Raw genomic sequence first — 25253 nt, 5'->3', positions numbered from 1 at the left:
ATATTTGTCCATATTTCTACAATGTTCCATTTCATTGCTGACTCATTTCAATGACTTAAACCAATTTCCTTCAAGACAACCCAGCTGTGCACTTAGTAAGACATGATAAGGACACACCCATGGTCTCGAAGACATGGCAGCTACCAAAAGAAGGATCACCCAACATTGCCCTAGCCCCAAAAGCAGAAATTAACCAACCAAAGACAACAAGAACTACCCTGATACCAGCCTGTGGTTAATCCCACACTCCCATTTAAGTCAGACTAGGTTAAATACAGCACGAAAGTTAAATAAAGTATGTTCCTGCTCATCCTTACTAGAGATTTAACGAATTAGTGTCCAACCGCGAGACACCCAAGGCATCACCTTACAGACCTGTAAATTCAAGTTGGCCCTTGACTCCTGGCAGAGTTGACAAAGCAAATTTTAGGAACCATCAAATTTGGTCCTTTAGCAAATGAATACTCCTCAAGAGCTGCCAGGAAGTTCTATCTGCAACTTTATGAGGCACTATGGATGCTGATGTGTAACAGGGTGTATTAATAGTCTCAATACTAAAGTTCAGCCAACACAAACTCTGCCTTGTTTTGGAAAGACATCTGGGACATAAAAAATCCACAATCCTACATAGCCCCTGAACAACTCATCCAGGTACTTTTGTGAATCTATCTCTGCATAGCTTTGATGAGCTGGGGGGACACAGCTCCTGGCTGGGAACTTTGGACAGGCACAGCCCTACTGTTGGCACTACTGTACCAGGCAACTGCCCCTTTCATTCTCCAAAGTCAAATAAACTCTCCCAGCAGAAGACGCTTTGCCAGTACAAACTGCGTTAACATCAGGGTGGTTTTGCTAGGATCCCTGTGCCTGCCCCTTTCATATACTTAAACAGGCAATTTCAAAGCTATTTGATATTTTCTGCAGCTCAAAGAAGCCTCTAGAATAATTCCCTCTCAAATTTTAAAAGCTGAAATGCATTTGTTAGATTGTTTTGAATTTCTAATGCACCAGTGACATCCAGTAGATGCCATATTATAGAACTGACTAAGTCAAAAATCTCCAAGCACTTAAATGACTACTACAATATCCGGGATCAAATTACCACACACAGGCAAAAACAACAGGCAAAACCAACAAACACCATTCAAGTGATCTCAAATGTGAGTTATGTCAACAAAAACACTGGTCACAGGCAGGCCAGAAGTAACAAACTATTTATGTTTTGCAAAATATTTTGCGGATTTAAGAGATTAAATGCCCCACTAATGGTAACAGCCAAAACCTTTTTTTGTTCTACTTAGTTTTAAAAGGAAAAACACAAAGACAGCTGTTGGTATAGTTGCTCAGGGAAGGAGCTCTGTACTGGGAATTAAAAAGACACTCTTTGCATCTATCTCTGTGCTACAGCCCAAATAATACACACACAGGACCAAACCCCATCCACCACGCTCACGGAAAGCACAGCTCTGCTCCAACCTGTTAGGAAAAGTCGTGCTTCCACATTTCTCTAAACACGAAGTAAAAGAGTTCTTGGACAGCCTTGGAACAGAACCACCTCCATGCATTTTACAGTATTGTCTTGGTTTGGGAAGACAGGTAAAATTACAATCAGAGGCTCTTTGGCAAAGATTTGGGAAATAGGAATAGCAGTTCTTTACTAGTATGTAATACAAAGCAAACAAACACAAAAAAAAACCCCACCAAACAACTACAGCATTAATGACAAACGAAAACAGTACCAAGAACCTTGAGGGCTTTGTTTCACAAAACCCAGGGCAGTTTGGTTTCGGTGTCCCTGCAGGATCCTCAGAGCACCAAGCTGAAACAGTGGAAAAGTCCCGGGCTGGTAGCTGGGATGGCAGGGTGTCCCGGCAGGCAGGGGCAGGATGTCCCGGCAGCGCAGGGGGTGCAGGGTCACACTGTAGCAAGAGGAGCAGCGCCGAAGAAGCCGATGGCGAGGCAGGGCCTGGACCAGCTCCCATGGGTGGCAGGGAAAACTCAGGATTCAGGCCGAACCGGTGATAGTAGATTTCCCAGGACTGGATCCCTTTGGCCACAGTGAAACTCTTCCAGCCAGCAACAGCCGTTCTCCCCCTCCCCGAACACCGGAAAAAGAAAAGCCCGCAGCTGCCTCAAGCTTTGTCTTTTACCTGCATAATCTCCCCCTTCCACCTTTGTCCACCTCTTTGTTTCGGTTAAGTACTCTCAAGTATCCAACACTTGGTCTCCTTGGTAACTTGTGGGGAAAAAATTCTTTAGAGAAAGAAGGAACAAACCTAACCCCCAACAAGTATCTTGAAGCCAAGAGGTTAAATAAAGTAGATGGCTCAAGATTAAAGACAAAGCAATAGAGACAAATGAGGACGTCATGGGAAAGAATTCATTAGGGATGTAGGAGTGGAAAGGCAAGACTTGGAGATATGTTATCAGTTCAGTGATGTTTCATTGCAACAGAGACCTGCAGGAGATCAACATGGTAGGCAATATTTCAGATGCTCAATCTGGAGTCCAAAAGAAAAACTGAGAGTGCATTCTCCTTATCACAAGCAAATAAAAGAAGATCCTTCTTCTCTCATGAAATGTAAATTCAAAGAATCTTAAACTGGAGGTTCTGCAGCACGTTCCTCTGCTTGGTCCAAGCCAGACCATAAAGCTAAGAGAGTTCCTACAACACTGCTGTGAGTCCTCCTCAAAAGTAGCCAAGTGAACAATCTCAAATTATTTTAATCATTGAAAAGTAGGGAAAACTTCTGGGAAAGGCAGTATCTTGGTGGAACTGGAAAAGAATGGTGATATAACAGCAGTGTAGGGATTTAGGCAGATGGCAGATTACATAATTAAGTTTAAAGTTAATTAAACAGTCATTCAAAGAAGAGAAACAATGCAAACCTACATTTACATGCACGGGCTCAGCCAAAATGCAAATTCTATGCAAATGTCCTGAACTGAGTGGGTGCTGTCTTGAAATCCAGCTGACAGAAGTGGCTCCCAGGCCCCCCAGCCTCACTAACTGACCCATTATGATGGGCCACCAGGGTCCAGACACAGCATAAATCCAAATGTAACTTTCCACTGTCAAGACAAATCAAAATAAAATGAGAAGACATCATGTTAAATGAAGGCCTGTCCACACAGCTCTAAAATATAAGTTCAGCAGTAATTCAAAGGACTTGAAAAGCCCAACTAACTACCAGCAACTCTCTACAACATAACACAGCCCTGACTGTGCCAGCCAGCAGATTGTCTACAGGCATGGCTGTGTTTGTGCACCAGCACACTGTGAGCCATCGGTGCAGCCATCCAGGAACAAACACAGAGAGCTCTCTCACCCTGCCTCTTCTGAGAAGGTGATTCTCCAAACAGCTTTGGCAAAAAGTCTGCCAAAATCTGCTCAGAAGAGTCCAACAAAAAAAGAACAAAGGGAATCCTTACCACATGGGGAACAAGCTGGCTGCAGAGAGGCAGCCTATCCCCCAGCCAGGGACTCCAGGTGGGGAGACACAGGCTGTCATGGTTTGTGAGGGAGTTCTTAGGGCCATAAGCTGCCTTTGGAAGTGACTGTGCCACTGCAGCTGATCATAGAAGATTCAGACATCCAACATTCTTAGAATGAACCACTGAGGAAGAAACACTCCTACTTAGGAATGAAGGTAGGAAAAAAGTGGCATGTCCATGGATATTAAGGGAGGTTGGGAGTAGAGACAGATGCTCACTTCCAGACTCATGGAAATGAGGTGAGAAGCACGCATATGGTGGAAGGCACATGTTGCCACTGCTCTTCTGCTTTAAGCTGCACATACGTATTAAAAACTGTTGTGCTGGATGTCCCCAGATTTCAGTATGGAACTAGGGAAAATGTTCTTGCTGACTTTGGCTTTCAGAAAGGGCCAAGGCTTTGAAAAACTGAAATGAAGAAAAATGCACAATGGATTCTTTCTGCTGCTGAAAACAATGCTGTGGAAACTGCTCCTGACCGCCAAGATCATGTGCTCATGACACCATGCTTCCACTTCCAAAACACTTCCAAGCATCCTCATGCTTGCAGGCTTTTGACTTCAGTAACTCAGACAGTAATTGCAGTTTTATTCAATGCCTCAGCAGGGTTTGTGTTGTAGGAATACTACAGGAGTGCAAGAGCCAAAGATACCATTCCAGGCTCTGAACGAAGGGCTGGTGACGAAACTCATTTAGTAGCAATAGACTAAAAGTTTATCAAAATAGTTACTGTGCTCCAGCTGTGTGCAGCAGCACAGTGGTGTTGTCAGGGAGGGGGTATATCTCTTTTGGTTTTCAGGACTCTCTGTGAACCTGCTCCACCCTGCCAGTGACCTCCTCACTACCTACTCCGCCTGATGACTGCACTCCTCCAGGCTTCCACTCCTGCCTCAGGATGTGGGTCAGGGCTGCTTCCATTCCCCCTCATCCTTCCATCTTCCCTAAACATCTTCCACAATACCTTTTGCTCTTTGTTTTATCCAGCAACTACCCTGTGAAAAGGCTTCTTCAAGACTTCAAGAAAAATATTTTAAAAACACAATATTGTGGAAGTTCTGTCTTTGATTTTTCTGGGCTTCAGTAGTTTGAGAGAAGCAAGTTGCTCAAAGAAAAGAAGAAGCTAAGAGGCTTTGAAAAGCAAAATACCTGACAGGAGGTGCTAACATACAGGAAGACATTAACAGCTGAAGAAATCAAAGAACTGTCTTCAGATTCCTACAGATCCTGAGGTAACCCAAGGTGCTGCTGAATGTGTTCTTCTGCTGATGAACCATTCCCCATATTATCCACTCAGTGCAGTAGGTACATAAATCACAATCCCTAGTAGTGTGGGGGGAAATGCCTAAAAACATACAAACTGAACAAAATCACATTTTGGCCGCTGGCTTTTATTTGCAGAGAGCCTGGAATATTCTCCAAGGCAGGACATGCCCCATACATCTGTGGGCTGCAGCTGCTAGTGTTGACATTTTCATTCAGCACCCTGGAAATTTCTTTTTTTGTCACAGAAGACATTATTTTATGCAACAGATCACAACATTCTGTTTTCCACCCTGCCCCAGCCAAGTCTCAATTCTCCATAGCTTGGCTTTCCCCACAAGAGGGAGTTCAGGACATGCAGCCCACAGCATTTCGTGGTGCTGGTTAGCAGGCTATTGGGGTGCGAGGGCAAAAGATGGGCAACAGCATTTGGGACAGCAGAGGAAGGAGCAGAGTTGTAGAGGAAGGCAGCAGAGAAAGTCCACAGCAGCCACAGGCTAGAGAGGAACCACAAGAGGCAATGAATTCAGCTGCAAAGAACCTGTCCTACCTAGCTGGATATCCATGGTGAAGGAGACATTTGGACATTACCTGAGTAACAGGCCAGACCCGACCAGGGTGTGTGGGCTGACTGACCTCATGGACAGCAGAGGACAGAGGGCTTTTACTAATTAATTCCTGTTTGAATGACAGTGCCTTTCAGGGGTGGAAACTGTTATCAGGGCTTCTAAACATGCTGGTGACAGCCCACATACCACAAGCATTGGTCAAACTGTTCCAATGGTCATTCACCCTCACTGCTAAATTGTGCTGTCTTTCAAGCCTGGATTTGTTTAGCCTCAGATGCATTATATCATAATCTACTCAACTGAGTAGCCTATTACTGAACATCTGTTCCCCATGTAGGCAATTTACTGAAAACTCTCCTCCCCCAAGCATCTCTGTGATAACTAAAGCAGGGTTCCCTCAAATCACTCACTCAATCCCAGCGTTTTAATCTTCCCTATGGCTGCCCTCTGAGTAGGCATCAGTTCATCACGAGCCGCCTCAAAGCGAGGGCATCACCACAGGACACAACACTCCAGAAGCTGCTGCTGCCGTGCCAAAGACACACAGAGCCCATACTCCATCTCCCAGTTCCAATGCTCATACATTACCCCTCTGGCCACATTTCACAGGAGGAGGACGTTCAGCTGATTAATCCATCAAGAGCTCAAAGCTTTTTTCCAAGCTGTTGCTTCCCACACCGGGTTCCTCACGCTGCTATCGTGGCTCTGTGCTGGCAATCCGATAAATGGATTTTGTTTTGCCTGCTCCCAGTCCACCAAGTGATCCAGATGGCTGCCAGTAACTACCCTCATTATTCAATACTCTGCAAGTCATCAAAAAAACCCTTTTCAAGCCTACTTATGTATCTTCTTCCTGATGACTGACAGATGCATTGTTTTAAACAGCACAGGGTCAGGACATGACACTGCAAGAACCAGACACACCTGTTGGTAACCATTCTAAATTTATTGCTGCATTTAATTAGTTTGACTAAACAGGTTTTAAACCACTGCACATGCGCTGTGATTTAATTAAGTTCATACACTAATATCCATACTCACACCTTTAGCATCAAAATGCTATTCTCATAAGAAACTGAAACTGAAGAGCTCAACAGGACCTTTGTTAAATAAACGGATGACAAGTCACAGGAAAGAAAAGATTTAAAATTAATTAAAAATCAGTTCAATTCTTCTATGAGCCTATTATTTTCCTAGGACCAACACCACACTGACAGGCATAGTTACCTGCACTACATAATGGGGGCTAGTGAGTAGAAAAAAAGAAGTTTTAAAAAATAGCAGGTTAATAGCAACAAGTGTTTCCACCAAGGAGCATTTTCACTTGAGCACTAGTAGGTGAAGGAAGCTCCTTCATTCACAGAGGTGAGAGCTTTGCTGCCAAATCCAAGGGCTCCTGCTGCACTACGGTGTACTCAGGGCTCTGGTAAAGGGCATGGAAGACAGTTATTAGATCACACATAAAAAAACACAGTCCCTGCAAGGGCAAGATCTCATCTCCCCAAGAGAGGATACATCAGATATTAACTCACATACTATAGCTGATGTTTGCCAAAAACATCAGTTGCACAAGAATCAGGAATGCAACATTTTTTTTCCTATCAAAAGCAAGAGAAATTTATGTTTGTGATGACGTTACTAAGCCGTTAAAGTAAGGAGCATTCTATTTTTCATGTGTTTCTCAGATGGGGCCATACAGTAAATCCAGTTTTCCCTTCTCTCCCATATCTTATTACTATGATTAATGTCATCTAAGCAACGTTACATTGAACCTGGCAAGATGAGCTACATTTTAAAGATTTCCACAGCAACCAACATGCTCCATTTATTGAGCTGATTCTGCAGCTTTTGGTAGATCGCTGGCTCATGTTTACTGGTGCCAAATAGGGAGATAACAGCATTCTTCAGAACTGAATTCCACCACAAAAGAATGGGAAGACTTGCTACTAAAAAGGATCATTATCCCAAATTAGCATGACAAGAAAGGAAAAGCAGAAGCTGTGATTCTTCCTCTAAAGTGCCCCCAGAGAAACACAAATTATACTGCAAACACACAATTACACTGCAGTGTACCATGGTAAGACAAAATACCTGAGATTTTGCCATCTTACTAAGGCTGGTATTTCTTGAGCAGCTGTGCCCATCAAACACACGGGAAAGCCAATCCAGGATATTTCCTTTACCTATCCTGAACCTTTTAAATGTCAGGATTGCAGCCACAAGCACAACACCACCATCCAACAGCAACAATTGTTTTTAAAGCTCTGATGCTAAACACCAGCCTGCTTGCCAGCACCACTCCTCCGTGGAAGCTGCCCAAGTTGGTTAAGTACCACAGGCTGGGCAAATAAATGCCAAGTGTCAGGCAGATGATAAATCAGAAAGGGCTGTGGAAATCTTCCACTGTTTCAGATGAGGCACGTTGTCACCCAGGAATTGTCTGCTTCTACTCAGGGGGCATGCTGACCCTAACAGATGGGCAAGATACGTCCATCACATCATAAACCTATGAAGTTTTAGTGAGAGGAGCCTCAGGAGGACACCTAGGGAAGCTGACAGAGTTCTTCCCGAGGAAGCTGCCTGCAGATACCGACTGAGACAGTATATCCAGCCTGCAAAATCTGAACTTATCTCAGAGCAATCAGCCTTGACCAGCATCCTGCTACACCCGAGCTTCAACACCAACAAAGCCACCTCATTCCCAGGTACTCTAGCTCCCAAGATCCTCTGAAATCAAGTGTGGCTGGGAGGTGGTATGCCACGTTTGAAGGACAGTCCTTTTCTGAAGATGTCTGATTTCCAGGCTTTCCACTACACCTGGGAATGTCCTATCAAACAGCAATTCTCCCTCAAAAAACAGGCTGGCAAGTGCATGTACTTAAAATGCAACTGAAATCTAGCTGTTCCAAAGAAAACACAGCACTTGTTCTAAACTACTTATTGACAAAGCAAAGCATCACAAATATTGAAGTTTCACATAGCAGCCATGCAAATCTCAACTCCAGGCATGTGACAGACAGATGCTGCAGAAAGAGTCAGCACTTCTGTCCTCAAGAAAAAGGAGGTTTTAAGCCCTTTTATGACAGGCTTTAAATGACAGCAACTTCAGTAAGTCTGAAAAAAGATCTTGATTACTAACTATGGATTGAAATGGAAAAACCCTAAGAGCCTTTGATCAAAACCAGAAAACAACCCAGGGGACTTGATAATTTTCTGTTAAGGAAGTTTAACCAAATTTTAGCACTCAAAGAATGTAGAGCATTGGAGATTTAAAGGAAAATACCAGGAGGAAAATTGTATTAGATTAAAAACGCCAAGCATCAAAATTTAAAGTGACATTTTAGGATTATTTTCTGGTTTATTAGGTTGTGTTTGGGAAGAAACTTCAGAGCAGGAGGTTTTACAGTAATCCTCCTCGCAGAGGTTAAAACTGTGCAGAAGGAAGTAACTGTGGGATTCCTCTATCTGCAGGTTGGCTTTCCCAAATCCTAGAGTGCTGAAGCCATAGAGGGAATCCAACCTGCAGTCTCATGACTGTGTCATGTTTCCCACAAGGGACAATGAAGTTCTGTTCACACTCAGCTCTCTCAACTGCAAAGCCTCCAATAGTTAGGAAAAGCAGTTTCTTTACGGAACTCCAGACAGGAACACACCAGCAGACATGAGCTCCAGGGCTCAGAGACGCCTGCTTGGGGCTCCATAAACAACTCTGCTTTCCTCTACGGCAGAGCAATCATTCTGCCACTGAAAGGACATTAACAGGCACCAGTCCCCTGCTGCCCACAGCCTGCCCCAGGGCACTCAAAGGGTTTTCACAAATCACTCCACCTTCACCATTAGTTCTGTCATTTTCAGGGTCATTGCAAACTCGACCATAGCTAAGCCTGAGCTGAAGAGCTGTTAAGAAGAGGACAATGAAATTAAATGAAATGGTATAAAGAGAGATGCTTGCCTTTGAGATTAGCTCAAAGAGCCTTTTGGAAAGCCTACAACAGTCTGAAGAGAGCTAATTTGTGAGGAAATGTCACTCCTGAAAAGATGATACGCCTTGCTGCTATGGCAGAAGCAATTCTTGCCATCACAGCTTCACAAACCTTGATTTAAACTGATCAAACCAGACACCTGCCTATGCAAAATAATGTGACTTATATCAGCATCAAGAGAGAAATACAAGCTTTGAAGTGAGAAAATATTAATCTGATACTGTGATGTGTGAGTTCTTATGCCTAAGCACTTGCCTAGTGCAAAATCTTCATTTCACTTAAACAAGAGTCCTAAAATACACTCAGACTGAGCAGCAGAAAAGACATTTCTCTGAAACAAGGGACATATTTTTTTCCTATTTCTTTCCTTCCCAAGAAACTGTTCCCACATCCCTGCAAGCGTTCAGGAGGGTCACCATTTGCAGCTACACAGGAGGGTGGCTAGGGAGGCATGCAGGGGGAAGAAGAAAGGTGACACTGCTGAGCAAATAATTTTCCAATAATCCTTCCCACAGTGTGAGTTTTCCACCTGGGAAGTCAAACACAAGGGTCAACACGTTCTGCTGTAAGTGTTTACACTAAACAAACAACCAGCTTTTAAAGGGTTCATGCAACCCCACTTCCAGCCAGAGCAAGAGGCCACTGGGGGTGTTTGCTTTTGAAAGCCAGGCTATTTTTATTTTATCCATGTAGGCACCTGTAATTTTCCTGGACATAAACTGTATGCCTTTGAGAGTCTACATCTGTCATCTGCTCTTCCTACGCTTCAAAAGCTGAAGGAAGCAAAGTCTATTATGACAGGCTAGCACAACAAATAGTGTTACAATGAACCATGTAAAAAAAACCCTCCCAAAAATCAAGCTCATCAACAAATTTTACTGTAATCTGCATTAAATCTCTATCCATGATCAGTCTTGCAAGAACTCATGGAAGTTTACCAACTTTAGCACATTATGTATTGCCACAATCTCAAAAATAACCCAGAAAAAAGCATATTACTTGCCCCTCTTGAGTCTTAGGGCTTAGTTTTTAAGACTGATTTAGCTAAACAGTTATTTGATTTTCAGTTCAGGAGCTGTGATAGGCCTCAGGCTGATCTTACCCAGCTGAGAAATCGATCTCTTTTCTACTTGTTACAGAGAATCTAACATGGTGACATTTATGAGTTCCTTCAGTAGTAGCTCATAAGATCAGGCTATCGAAGTATTTCAGCATAAAGAACATTCAGAGAAAGTTTTAACCCATCACACTGAGAAATGAAATTTCAACTGTCTGGTTTTGGTTCCTTGTTCACACTGTGTTCTGGGGTTCTTTTAATAAAAATTTTACTTATGTCCCTAAGTAGGCTTTTTGCCTTGATCATCACATTTAAGAGACACATTTACTTTAGTACTGCAAAACGTGGTCTCTCTGTTACTAACAGCAAAATTTCCTGGAGTCAACGCTCTCTATCAGGAATTGGCTATTATACAGACATCTCAGCCCCTGGGTATTGGATTTACCTGGACCAAAAGCAAACTAGCACTCCAAATTCAAAGAAGCAATGCAATGAAAAGCATGACTGTGTCCTGAGTCAGCTCAGATCCAGTGGTCTTATTAATTTGGACTCTACACCACAGAAATTGGGCTCTTCTAGACCTGAGCTGATCCTGGAAGCAGCACAGCCACAGTCACAGGGTTTAGGCCAGGGAATTAGGTCCTGCCAGCACCGAGTTGGCTCCACATGAAGGCATCTGCACATGCCACACGGCTTACTTGTAAACCAGGACAGAGCCACCCACAGGTAACCAAGGGCTGACTAATTTGGACTCAGCAGGACTGGCTCCTGTTAACTCATTCATGACTAACAAATTGCATTTAATTCCACAGTAATTGCAGCAAACTGACCAAACAATTCATTAGAGTGAACTCACCTTGGACTTGACCTGGAGACAAGTGACTGTTTTTTCTGGCATTCGTTGCCAGCACATCCTCACCAAACTGTTCAGTCACCAAGTGTCCAGCTGCTGTATCAGCGTTGGCAGGACATCTGCCCCGTTTCTTATGTTTCCTCCTCCACATGTCCTCCTCCTCCCTCTCATCAGAACCAGAAGATTTCTGCAGAGCCCCTCGGTGTCTCAGGCTGTTTGATGCTCTCCCACCAGGGTTGTCACTCACATTTAACAAGGCAGATGCAGCTCCACGCTGACACACGTAGTAGTCTTCCTCTATGTCCAAGTCTCCCTCTGGACTATTTTTTTTAAGAGGACATCTGTTCAGAGCACTCTGGGGCTTATCGTTCTCAAACCCAGGCAGGGGCTGCTCCAGGTGAGATGTTCTGACTGGTGAATAGCTGTGCATGTTTATCCCATTCCTGGCTGGATTATCCTTCACCAGGCCTCTCCTCACAGGCAGGTCCAGATCCAAGCTGGGGTCACTGGAGAAGCCTTCCTCCAGCTGCATCTTCTGTGCAATGTGGTTCAGGTAGGACTGGAAGCGCCCGCTGTGGTGCTTCTGCACGAGCCTGGCGTAGGCGTTCTTCTGGGGGGCAGCTGCCCCGCTCAGCCCCTCCCTGGCACCCTGGGCAGAAGCTGGACTTCTCACATGCCCCAGCTGATCCATAGTGCAGTGAAAGGCCCAGACTTCAGACGGGTGTAAACAGACACAGAGGAAAAAAGGTTTACTTTCCTGAAACAAAGTGTCAAATAATTGATTACACCAAAAGACACAAAAGTCTAAAATTTTTGCAGGAAGGGAATTCTGGATTTGTAAATCACTCCAGTGTGGGGAAGGGGTTTCACAATGTACTCAACATCTCCCTGTACCAAATCCCTGCCTATAACCTAGGGAGTGACCACAGCCCATAAGCTATACCTGCCCACATACCACATTGTCCTGGGTTGAAGTATATTCTATCACCATCTTCATGAACTGTTGAAACCAGGTGAGGCAGTGCTCCCTGCCTCCTCCACTCTGGCTTATCTTCTGTTAATGGGCCCATCAGCACCTTTGCTACACAGCTCACAGATAACCCCCTCCTGGACTATCTCCTGTTAATGGGCCCATCAGGCCTTATCACATGACTCACCATCCCATTGTGAGATGCTCCGCCCAGAGGGAGGAATCAAGCATTCCAGCCTGGATATAAGCTGAGACTCTGAACACCAGAGGGGTGCTTACCCACTGGATTCCCAAAGGACCCAAGCTACCAGACCTTTCTACAGGATCACCGCTTCAGGAAGACCACCTCATCTGGACTGCTTCCATCACTCCGCTCAGGTTGTATTCTGACTCTGTCAGTGGTCTTTTGTATTATTGCATCTATTTTATTTTACTTCCTTTCCTTTTTTTTTTTTTCCTATTAAATTGTATCTCTGACTTGGAGCCTCTCATTTGTTTTGCTTTCAAACCACTACACACATAAAACAGGGATTTTGTTCCACCACAAATACACAGGATTCCTTTAACCTGCTCTTTCTTGCCTTTGAAAAATCCAGGAAAATTTAAACAGCAACTGACACTGTACCAGAAGCACCAGTTTAGTGATTAGCAGAAGCAAAACCTTGTCATGTCCAGTCTGGTGTCCTCAAAAATAACTGCATCCTTACTGAAGTGCTTCACTGTTGCTGTCAAAAGCGAACACTGCCTATGACCTCCCACCCACAGTGACTGACACTTCTCCATTGTACAGGACAGTTCCTTCAAACACCAACACCACCCATTTCAGCTTGTCTTTTTTGCCATGAACTCCCTCCCAGTGCAACAGACATAATAATTATCTTCCAAGAGCTCCTAATTCTTACTGACTGAGCCACACTGCCTGGTGCCCCATCCAGCACCAGTTTCTGTAGATGGTATCACATCTCCACCTTTGCTAGACAAGTATGAAACTTAAGCAGACCAAGCATTTTTCAAGCCTTTTTCAGCCACTTTAGCTTTTAAGCTTTTAGAGCAAAACAATCTTCTAAATTACGCTCAGCTACTTTGAGATAAATTATACATATAGACAGGACATAGCAATGATTTTTGCTGTGTGTAAAATCAAAGAAGAATATAAGAATTTCTTGATAATGGAGCCCAGTGCAACTACTGGCTTCTGCATGTTTCCATAAAAATGCTTCTTTTTCACTTCAGGACAAGTTTGAAGCTGAACAGCTGAATCGCACCGCAGCTGGTACATGAAGAATTTCAGGGCTCACTCTGCCATCCCAGAGCCATGGGGCACTGGACTCAAAGGTTAAATAAAGGATACTGCCCGTTAAACCCTTCCCTTCTCCAAGCACAGGGATGTTGGCAGGGCAGAATACAGAGATCAGCAAAAGTGAAATTTATATTCGCTTCCCTACTCCCACCATGCCTGGAATTTTTCTTTGCCCTTACTCAGCCCTCTTCTCCCTTTCACTGCTGTTGCACAGAGGATAAGCACCCAGGCAGTCTCCTCCACGCACATCCTGCCTGGGAATGGGGCATTATCCAGCAGGGACCAAAGGCTGCAGAGCCCCGGCATGCCTGCTCCGGCCCTTCTGGAGAAACAATTCACATTGCACCGGGATTTACTGAAGTAATTGAGCACGGATGTGAGCAGGCTTCACAATGCAAAGCAAAAATTTAAAATCCCTGAACAAATAGGAAAAATTCTTTATGTGGTTTGCAATTCTTGCTCCTAAGATTTTCCATCGGTGCTAGCCAATAGCTGAACTCTTCTAATAGACTGACCTGCTACCGAGCTATTACAAAACACACACGGGTAGGTCTACACCAGCCTTCTTTATGCGTCACCTTCTCCTGCTGCCAGTGCAACAGAAGCAGATAACATTTATAAAAGCCAATGAGACTACCCTCCAAACAATGGTTTGGTTCCAGGAGGCAGGAATTTGTCATCTTTATTTACCAGTAAAGAACAAACATTTCCAGCTTGCCTCCACTATAATTTCTGCAACTTTAACCACGTTAGCAGTCAGCAGCTGCAGCACTGAAAAAAATACAAGCCCCTACGCATTACGGTTTCATTATTAGCCTTCTGTGGGCAACCAGGAATTGAAATATCCCCAAGAGAGCGGAGGGAAGGCAGAGGTGGGTACAGGTATATCCGCCCTGCCCGGGCACGGTGATGAAGAGGCGTGAAATGCCAGGGTGGAGGCGCAGAGGAAGGACACAGGCTGAGCTGGGCCCAGGATGAAAACCGCCCCTGTTATTGTCCCCCGGCCGGCTCTGAGGATCACCCCTGCCCTCCACCACACGCCCCCCGGGTGTCCAACTCCCCAGCCAACGCTCCAGCAGCACAGAACCCGTGTACCCTCGGCACCAGGAGCAGAGCCTGGCCCGCCGCCTCTCCCGCCAGACGCCCCCGACCCCCCGGGAGCGCGGCCCGGGCCGCAGCGCGCTCCTGCCGGGCCCGGAGCGGCCGGACGGGACAGCGAACTGCGGGGTCCGGTTGGGCGGCGCTGCCACCGGGCTGACCGGGGCTGAGCGCCGCCGGGCCGGGCTCCCCTGCCCGCCCTCCCCTACCCGGCCCCGGTCCCTGTCCCGGCGCCGTTCCCGACCCCCGCCCCGCTCACCGGCGCCGCGGCCGCTCCGCTCCGTTTGAATGTCCCAGCGCCCCGTCCGCTTCCGGGGCAGCGGCGCCTACGGGCCGCGGCGGGGCCCAGAAGGGCTCAGCGCGAAGCGCTCGCTCCGCACCCGCCGCGACAGGGTGGGCGGGGGGAGCCCGTGCGGGGGCTCGGGCGTCCCGGGCTCGGGTGTCCCAGCCCCGCTCCCTGCGCTGGTAGAGGTCTCCGGGGAGAAGAGGACCCTCCAGGCAGCCTTGGACTCCTGTCAGCCAGGCACAGCGTGTGAGGGTGGGAGCCCGCCGCGGGCTGAGCTGGGGCATCGCGGAGACACGGGGGGCAGGAGGTGCTGCCACCCAACCCGGACTGTCCCCAGCCTGCCAGGTTTGCGGCCACCGGGATCCCTGGGGTTTTTCGGCAGCCACCTGCTTCCAGCCGGGGCCAGCGGAGCCTCCTGGGATGGGCTGCTCCAGCTTAAGGCTAGCGCTTCAGCTTCAGCCAAATTTGTGGCCAGATCAGTGAAAAAAGCACAGGTTAGCTGACCTAATATTGTAAAGACCTGAGACTGGTGTTGTCCCCGAGGAAACTCACAGCTTTGCAAGCAGCTGTAACTCCAAAAGCCCCGTGGGGAAACCTCCTTCAACACCTTCATGGCCTCACCTGCACTGCAGAGAGGAGCAGGCTCCAGGATCCTGTTCCCTGAGCTCTTTGGGACCCTGTTCCCTGAGCTCTTCCTGCTCACTTGGCACTGGAAGTTGGGCAAATTGCTGATTCCCTGCTCACCCATGTGACAGCACCCAAGGAGTGACCAGCCCTTGGTACTGAGCAGCAGTGGCCTGACCTCCAGGATAAGTCAGATCCTATGGTTCAGAAGGTGACATTAATGCATGAGACCAGAGTCAAAAGCTGCAACTTTTATGACCTCCTCTTTCTGTGACCATAGACCTCTCACAAGGCTTTATAGCAGTCAGACCCAGGCTCTGGCTGACTGAGAGTTTGTGGTTTGGTCACCCTGGTGTTACAACCTCAGGCTGTGTTTGCCAAAGAATTTCAACCAGAAGAAAATCTGGAGGGTAGTAAACTGTCCTCCATGTCAACCCCCAGTCAGTCCCATTTGAGCTGTCTGCCTGGAGAATCCCCTCAACAGATGGAGGAAAGATCCAAAGGGAGCTGAACTGGTGTCCCCACACAGGGTTCTGATGGGGAAAGGCTCTGTTCAGTCTTCATTTCAGCAGGAACATCTGAGCAGGTATCCATGCTGCCCCTTCACTTAGGATGGGGAAGATGCCAGCCCCATGGTCCTTATTCTTCATCCTACCTACATCCTGCAGATCTGTGTGCACATTGCCTGGCATGAGTCACCTCTAAAGACCATGAGGCCACATCTGCTCAGGGTGCAGCATCACCCTGGTTGTGCAACACAAGCTGGCCCCTTGGCCATTCCCTCAGGCAGCACTGCTGAGCTTCCACGAAGCCATGGCAAGCCCAGACCACTCCAGCTCCAGCCCTCGGGTGGGTTGAGGGACCTGCCCTGAGAAAGTACCGGGCTTTTGCTGCGGACCAAGGGCAGCAAGCACAGACCTGCCTGCACGAGGACAGTCACATCCGCCCCAGTGCCAGGATGCCACTAGCAAAGGCAGTGTCTCCTTTGCACGAACCATGCAGAGCCAGCAGCCTCTGCCCACGATCTGCTGGCGCTGATGCCAGCTCATCAGCTGCCCCACCCTGGCAGCTCTGGCCACCTCAAGGAGGAGAGTGAGGACTCAGCTCTGCCCTGGCATGGCTGGGAGGCAGCGAGTTGCCCCATGCTGGCCAAGAGGAAGCAAGCAGCCATCCTCTGTTTGAACAGAGCCACCAGTCACACAGCAGCTGCTCCAACGAGACCCAAAGACAGAGGGGAGAGACCATTTCTGCTGGAGCTGGTCCCATGGGTAACACGGTCACATAGTGTCACCCTGTCAGAGGGCGGATGTGTGCTGCCCTGCTTCCTCCTGCTCTCCTGGCTGCTGATAAAGCAAGGCAGGGTGGTGGCACATCACCAGCTGTTCAGGGCTGACCCATGCCATCCATTCAGGCTGCCCTTGCTGCATGGAGGAGAGCAGGGATGGAGGGGGGGGTCTCCAGCCCCATTTCCCCCTCCCTGTGCCAGCCAGGTGGGAGCAGCAGCTCCTCTCACACTGACTCACACTGTGTCTCTGCTCTTCCTCACTCCAGTGGGGATGAAGCCAAGCTGGGAGCTTGGCCAGGCTGCTCCCTGCACCAGGTGGTGCCACCAGCAGCAGTGACTTCAGCGTGCCCTGGTCCTTCCACAGATGGGAGAGGGAGCGGGGAGGATTCGGTGTTTGGTAGTGCCACTGCGGGCATCGGGGCCTGTGGCTTGCAGTGATTTCAGGTGTGGTGAGAAGGATACGGCTCCACGGCTGGATGCCTCTGTCACCCTCACCTCCTGCCTCCAGCTGAGGCCCTGCTGCACAAGGGGCCACGATCTCCAGCGGGTCAGCAGAGCATTTCTCAGCCCTGCTCTCCTGGTAGCAGCCAGGGATTTGGGAATCTGGTCTGCTCCATGGGACGGGGCCTGTGTTTGTGGCCTCTTGCTCTACCCCATCACTGGCCCAGACAAATGAGAGTTAAGGGAAATCAATGTCTCCCTCCCAGTGCCTCATGGGCACACAGAAGGTTCTGAGTGTCTGGGATCAGCTGCATGCCCATCCTTCACACCCTGTGGAAGAGGTCACGTGCAAACATCACAGCAAGCTGGTGCCTCATGCAAGATCTCAAACACAATCCCTCCCAGGGAAGGGCTGGACTGCTTCAGTCTCACCTTTGGCTCCGTCTTCCTTCCACACCATCTTCATGGCTGCTGAACAGAAGGGAGCCATTGCCCCACTGCTGCTTCCATGACCCTCCATGGCGTCTCATGGACTTTCTAAAAGGGAAAGGTCCCTGAGCAGATTTTTCCCCTGCACTCTCATTTCCTGGGGTCCTGTAGCAGCAAGCCCAGCCCGGTGCCCTGGCTTGCTTTCCCACAGCACCGGATTATCTCACCATCTTCCCCCAGGCAGTAACTGGTAGCTGCTTCCCGACTTGGAGGCTGGAACGTGTTGTGGCACCTCAGCCGAGGTGAAAGCACCACATGGCTCTTTGGCCAGGAGCTCCCCCGCTTACGAAGGCTTTGGCTCCTCTGTCTGTGCTTCCAGGGAGCAGTGAGGGCCCGCCCGGCCCTCGTTTACATCAGTGTTAATCAGGAGTGACTGGCCAAGGGGCTGGAGCCACCCAGAGATGACTCAACAAGGGGAACCCTGGATGGGAGCAGAACAGTTCCTCTGACACTTCCATCCGCTTCCCGCACATGGAAATGCCACCCCTGCAAACCCAAATGTTGCCTCTCACAATATTTCAAGTCTCAGGCCATGGCAGAGGGATGGAGGGCAGTGGGGTGCTCTTCCTCTGCCTCCCTGCTGTTGTCTACAGGAGAGACCCACGTGGCACAAGGATGTGCTCAAAGGCAAAGCGGAGCTGCGAGTTTGCTCTGGAGCCTCTGAGCACCCTTGGAAATGTCTTGATTGCAGCAGCAGCACCCAGCATTAAGCCTGAGTCTGTCTCCTTTTGACATCTCTCAGGCACTGGGAGTCATCTGGGCACTTGGCCTGAGGACACAAGCCATGCTCAGGGAGGATAAAGGGGAGCAAGACAGATTTATTACCATAAATAAGCTAAAAACAATCTCTCTCCACAGTAGATACCATCTGCTGTGTCACAACATATGTGGTCTTGCCCCACCCGTCCTTCAGCTTCTCCAGTCTTCTCCTGAGCCCTCCATACCTCTGGTTGGGAAACATGCCACCCAAGATCAGGACTGATGGGTTCCCATCTCCTTCATTGCCTGGAGGAACATCTGCAACTCACCCCAGGCAGGGGGCAAGGTCTGGCTTGGCTTTGTTTGTCCAGTCAAGGAAGAGAGAGCTAGACCCCAGCAAAGAGGGACAGGCAGGCAAGAAGCAGGTGAAGGAGGCAATGGAGGAAGAAGGTGACAAGCCAGGGTAGGAGCAGGGTTAGTGCCTTGCAACTGATTTAATTGAGGTCACCTGGATTTGTCTATTGGCTACCTTAAAGTCTCTTCCTCAGTAGTTCTGCCTGTTGTAATGGTCAAATCTCTTTTATAACATATCCCTCCGTTTTCAGTGTGGAAGGCCTTCCAGTGGCAGGACTGAACCTCCCGAAGGTGCTCATACTGGTTCTGGATGACACCAAAGCTCCATGGGTCACATCAGGAAACCTGGGAAGGGAGCTGCCCTGCACTTACTGAGCTTGTGGGCAGCAGGGCCAGGGGACAGAGGGGGTCAGAGCACATGGGGCAAGGGAGGTGTAGTGAGTTCAAACCCCTTCTGATGCTCCCATGGAGGTGGAAAAGACTCTTTCCAGAAAGGCAGGAACTAAGGAACCACACTGCTGTGCAGTGCCAGGGGTAGGGACTCACCCCACAAGCTCTCATCAGCACCCCTGCATCTCCCACTTCTCAGAGCAGGATGAGATTGAAACGACCCCCATGGGGACCACTTTGGAGATGGGTGATGAGTGGGGACAGCACGCCGAGGGCAAGGGGGAGCAGTGCTGCTGTGGGGGCCATGGGCTGAGGGGTCGGTGGGCACGTCCCAGCAGCTCAGTGAAGGCAGGCAGGCCCCGCTGCGTCTGGCAGGCGGGGCACTGAATGAGAGCGTAACTTATCAGTATTACCTCATGTGAAAGCTCGGTGCCTTTGTATCTCAAGCAAACACCGGCCATTATGCCTCGGCAGGCCGGCATTGTTATTCTGTCTGGTTGCTAAAGGTTAGGGCTGTGGAGCCCTGCACGTCTACAGCGGCTGCTGTGGGGTGGCAGCGGGGCCACCGTGACCCCCTGCAGCTGGCAGCGCTCCCCGGCCGCAGGAGCTGTTCCCAGGCATGGCCAAAACCCAGCCAGACCCTTATCGTCTCCACAAGGCTGCCCCACCGTTCGTGGTGCTGAAATCTTCCTCTTCCAAGCGCCCTTGCCCCAGCCAGGGTCATTCAATGCTCCTCAACTGGCACCTGCACAAACTCCCTCCCAAAAAGAAAGAGAAAAAAAAAAAAAAAAAAAAAAAAAGAGGCAAAAAGGCCAAACTTGACTTCAGTGGGATCACTGTGGCATCACTTCCTTTTAGGAAGTCAAAGGCTTGACTACCAGCACTGCCAAGACCAGCACATATTTGGCTTTCTGCATCCCGACATTCCCCTGGGGTTTCCCACATCCAGGGGTTCCAGGTAGACACTCAGGAAGCCCAGAAGTTTTGCCCTGAGGAACTGATGCCAAAGGGGACTTCCCACCACCTGGAGTGGGTTCCCAGGAAGGCAGTTCAGAGGCGCTGGAGGATGTTTGTGTCTGGCAGAGGGGGGCTGCTGCTGCTGCTGGCTTTTTCGAGGATGACAGGGGTTTGCACAGCCAAACCAGGTGGAAGAGGCTCCTGCCAAGCCGGGACGTGCGCTGCCACCAGAGCTGTGGGGCCAGTGAGGACCTGCTTGCCAGGCCTGGGTGTGCATGTAGCACAGGAGGGCACAGACATCCATCCCCTCGAGGCAGGGGTGGCATCTGGCTCCACCACTGTGATGGAGATTCCCTGGATACAGGCTGGGGGTCCATCCCCACAGGCCTGTTGGATCCTTTCTCAGGATCTGCCCGTGGCATGGCCCTCTGCAGGAATGAATGTGATATCAGTAACTCATCCTGTGGCCTTTCTGGGCCATCACACATTCAGGCAGTTCCTATTCCCAAAGGGATGCTCAGTGCCAACACCAACAAGCCTGGGATGATGTTGGGACCCCAAAGCTGTGGGTGAAACACTTTCCCATTTCTGGAGGGAAGGCGTCTGAAAAAAAGCAGGACAAAGATGACTGTGGCATTTAGCTTGGAAAATCCCAACAACCTGTCCCTACATCAGCTGCAGAGATGAGGCTGCCAGGAGCTGGAGGCAGTGCAATTCTTATCCTCTGAGGACTGATGCAGAGGGAAGCTCGTGGTGTGGAGTCACCCGTGCGTTAGAATTGCTTAATTTTATTGACATTCAACAAAACCCTGAGACACTGTGTTCCTGCTCCCACCAGAGCAGTGAGGCATCCCAGCTCTGGAGCACAGATATCCCATCATAGCCCTGGGAAAAACACCCAGAATATCAGGAGGAGAATGTAGCATCCTAGGAAGCCCAGGAGAAATGGCAAATCCCAAAAAGCAAAGCCCTGAGGGCAAACCACACTGTGCCTGTTAGGATATCAGCGCTTCACTAGCTTCACTAGCAAAGATCTGTGAGTCTCTGCCTGGGGCTAGTCCCCTTCCCCTGCTCTGGGAGGTTTTGGGAGGGGACTAAGAAGCCCCCTCGTTCTCTAACCCTTGCAGGACCTGCAGCCCCATTCTTGGCTGCCCCATCAGGGCAGCTCTGTGAGATGTCTGCCCATCACCGTCCCAGTTTGGGAAGAGAGGATATTGGCCATGCCTGTATCCTCAGCCCTCTTCCAGACCCAAAGGAGGCAGGGGAACGTGCAAAATCACGTAGTGTTTCCTGTAATCCTGTAGAGTTTCCTCTAATGCCTCATTCAGCAGCAGTATCCAAAACAAACACCAAGGATGTTCAAACAGGCCAAAATCTCCATCAGTGTTTCAGACAGCACCCCAGGAGCATCACAGCCCAGTGTGTGGAGCCACCCCATCCCCATGACAACCTGGTGGCTGCTGGGGCTGGGGGCTAGTAGTGGCCAGGTCTGAGCTGCTGGACAGTGCTCCTGCCTTGGGGGCTACAGAGTTATTCCCCAGGAAAGCTTTATTCAAAGCATCCTCAGGAGGAACATCACCACAGACGTGGGACCAGATAGTCCCCTGCATGCACCAGAGGCTGCTCATCCATCCCAATAATCAAAATTAAAATCTCTTTTCAAACTGCTTTTTACTGAGCTGGCTATTATCAGACCCCTAGAGAGGTACTCTAAAACCTGTAAAAAAATAGAAAACCAACAGTAAAAAACACCTGTTGTGGCACATCAAACCCTTGTGACATACTCTTGGTGAACACAGCACACATCATATTCCTGGGGACTGGTAGTTGGTGGCTGTGCTGGGGGACAAGTAGCTCCCTTATCCTGATAGCTGCTCCATCTTTGTACCTCCTCCATCCCACTGTCTGGGATGGTTCTGAACCAGAAACTCCTTGGGTTGGCTGCTGGTTATAGGAAAACATCAGCCAGTCTGGCATCACCATCACATGCACTCAGCCTTCCGATGTCTCTCTTTGCAAAGGGGTGATTGGCTTTCACATGGCATCAGCTGAAAATCCTCATCCTAGGGTTATCCATCTCTTGGTCAGGAAATGCTCTCTTGGCCCAAGGCAGCAGAAGAGACATAAATCTGGCCAGTGATTTCCCAAATCAATAAGAAGCATGCTCCCTAAGGATAAGTGAGATGAAGAAAAATGAGGAGGATCACTGCCTGTTCACTGCTACAGTAGCTGCTCACTTCAGACTTGAGTCCACATTTCAATCCTGTGAACCTTCTTGACATCATCCTCCAGAAGGTGCCTGGAACCTGGCTCCTAATTTCAGCCAGGAGAGCCAGGGCCCCACTGCTGCCCAGCAGGACACAGCCTCACCCACAGACATCATTCACCCCCTCCTTGTGATGGGGCCACAACACTCCATGCTGCTGTCACACATATCCCCATGACCCATCTCCTCCCACTCTCCAAATCATGCTAGCAGTGGTCATACTTTGATGAATCCCTCTCCATCCTAAGACAGGGGACATGTGTGCCCTCTCACACACACAACACAGTCTTTGCTCCCTTCCCCACTTCCTACACTCCAAAAGTCCCCATACTCAGGGCTCACCCCACTTTGCCAAGATTCAGCAGCATCTCCCCATTTTCATCTCCACAGCAACCCATTCCCCATAATCCAGGTTTGACACTGCTATTTCTCAGGGGCAGACCAGCCCTGGTGCCCTTCTGTCCTCCTGGCTCTCTTTGGGCCCCTGGGTGCAATGGGGAGGGGTGTCATCCCGTCCAGCCCACCCCACAGGACTCCATCCCTCCTTGTGCAGCTGTGCAGGATCCCCTTTGCTCTCCAATGCCTGGGGAAGACCCCTGTGAGCTCAGCCTTATCTCTGCATTTCTCATTTTCCACACATGCCCTGAGTCTGCCAGTTCTCATCCTGGGTGATCATCCCACAGGGCTGTGCACTAATGAAGGCCCATCCCTGTAAGGGTTAAAAGCTTCCAGGCCCCCACCCCAGCAAGCAAAAGGGTTCCACACTCTTAACCCTTCCTGCACACTTCTGCTCCCTGCTTTGAGCTTTTGCCACCCCAACGGATCCGATCTGGTTTGAGTTAAGGCTTTGTGTGCGCCCGACTCTGACTTCGGCAGAGTAATTTGAATAACAAGACTAATTGGATTTATAAAGCACAGCCCCCCCTCTCTCCCCCTCAAACCCGAGGCTCTGCACAGTGTGACAAAGAAAACACACTAATGAAAACCACGCTAGTGAGAGCCGAGGGCAGGGACGAGCCTCCTGTGGGCAGGCACTGGCTGAGACCTGACCACGTTGTGGCATTTGTGGCGATGCTCTAATCCTCCAGGGCCAGGGGCTGCTGGAGCAGCTCCGGTACCGACCCCACAAACTGCAGCGTGCCAGGGGGGCTGGTGGCAAGCGAGGCAGCCCTTCCTGCCCACACTGTGACATTTCTCCACAGCCATCTGCCTCGTTGCCTTCCCCATCCGGGATCCACCGGAGAAGCCACAGGGCAGCCTGCAGGGCAGGAGCCAGTGCAATCAGGACAGTGATGGCAGGATTCTGTGGGGGCTACTGAGCTGCTGGTGGCCTCGGACACCACGACATCCCCAGATTGTGGAGACCCAGGGCTCAACTGCTGCTCCCCTTTCCCCTGCAGAAGCCTTGCTGGTGGGGGTAGTGGTGCAGAGCCCCTCATTCCTTGCACCCTGGACAGGCTAGCTGTGATATTCCAGCTGTACTTCGTGTGAGACAAGGACTGAACCCCGAGAGAAGGGGCCTCTCTCTGCTCCTTGCCTGCACCCACGGCTCTCTGGCACCCGGGGTCGGCTCTAATCCCGACTCCATCACTTCACTCTGCCTGCATGCAGACAAGTGCCCAAGCACAGCTTCACACTCAAAAAAGTCCAAGTTGTCTCCACCTGGCAGGCAGAATGGAAAAAACACCGAGACCTTCTCCTTCCAGCTCCCATTCACATGAAGCTGAAAAGCCAATCTTGTTTGAAGTGTCCCGTGCCCAGTAGCCCTGGCTGTGGAGGAGGAAACATCTCCCTGCTTCTGAGCAGGATACTGCAGACCCCCAAAGAGCCATGGTCCCCCAGCAGGGACAGCTCCCCAGAGATTTGTGGAGCAGCAGAGCCCAGAAAGACTAGGATCCAGAGCAGGAGGAAAAGACCAGACTGGAACAGACCCCAGGGACAGGGGGAAGAGCAGAGAATGGTTCCCTGGTCTCAGGGAAGGGATTTGGGGTGCAAATCCAGTTTAATGCAAGCCAGGCCTGGATGCTTCTGCAAAGAAAGGGGTGTCTTTCCTCTGGCCTCATGCCAATAAGAGCATTCCCCCCAGACAGAGGGCCAGGGACGATGTTCAGCTCCATCAGCAAAAAGCCAGCAGTGCTCCAGAGCTGCCCAGTGCCAGCCCCAGCAGCAGCAAAAGCACAAATCCTGCTCTGCCAGCCAGGCAAAGGGAAAGCTGAGAGCAAGGGGGCTCCTCACAGGCCCTGTGATCCACTGGGTTAATCCCGGGATCACACCTTTCCCCTGTACCCTCTAGCTCCAGGAGTAGGTCACAGGGAGGCCAGGCTGCGCAATCCTGTGGTGGGTCACTGAGGTCCTGTCCTCAGAAGGGACCCTGTGACACTGACTGTGCCCTGCAGAGGACATCCCCAGGGTGCTTGAAAAGCCCCATCTCCAGGACCGGGAACACCATCCAGATCCTCACAAATGCAGGAAGAGCAGGTCAGCCCCCTGAGCCGAGAGACCCACTCAGGTGCCCTCAAGAAGCACCGCTGCCCCCTTCATCCCTTTGTGTCCCCAGCGTCCCTGTCACGGAGGGCAGTGGCCCTGCTCCTGCCAAGCAGGGACCTGGGAGGCACAGTTTCTGTTTTAATCCTGGATGTGGGGGTGGGAAAAAAAATTTTTTAAAGGTGTTTTTTGGTTCATTCCTGTCTTTTGGGATGAATCCCGCACCGGGACCACCCCCCTCGCCTGGCCCATGTTCTTCCGCGGGAGGTCAGCAGGGCAGTGCGGGGAGCGGAGGGGCCGCGGGGCAGCCGGCGAGGGGAGGACAGACAGTTTGCAGCGGGGTCCGGGGGCGTTTGGGGGAGGGCGGGGGCATCAAGCCAAATGCCCCCCGCT

At 49.8% G+C, this 25253-nt stretch overlaps 1 protein-coding gene across 2 annotated transcripts in view; it reads right to left on the bottom strand.

The window, feature by feature from the left end:
- DIS3L2 (DIS3 like 3'-5' exoribonuclease 2) overlaps positions 1-14886 on the bottom strand; it is a 180263-nt gene extending 165377 nt beyond the window's left edge. The window contains exons 1-2 of one of the 2 annotated variants that reach the window (XM_066193441.1): positions 14845-14886; positions 11221-11974 (exon numbers count right to left, since the gene is read on the bottom strand). In XM_066193441.1, coding sequence (XP_066049538.1) covers positions 11221-11908 — 688 coding nt within the window. In that variant the 5' untranslated portion in view covers positions 11909-11974; positions 14845-14886. The remainder of the gene's footprint in view (positions 1-11220; positions 11975-14844) is intronic. The other variant, XM_066193442.1, reaches the window with a different exon arrangement.
- Between the last annotated feature and the right edge of the window lie 10367 nt (positions 14887-25253).

This window comes from Chamaea fasciata, unplaced genomic scaffold, assembly GCF_029207755.1.
Source record: "Chamaea fasciata isolate MVZ Bird 193981 ecotype frontalis unplaced genomic scaffold, bChaFas1.0.hap1 SCAF_11, whole genome shotgun sequence".
NCBI classification, from domain to species: Eukaryota; Metazoa; Chordata; class Aves; order Passeriformes; family Sylviidae; genus Chamaea; species Chamaea fasciata.
This window is presented reverse-complemented; position numbering and strand designations above follow the sequence as displayed.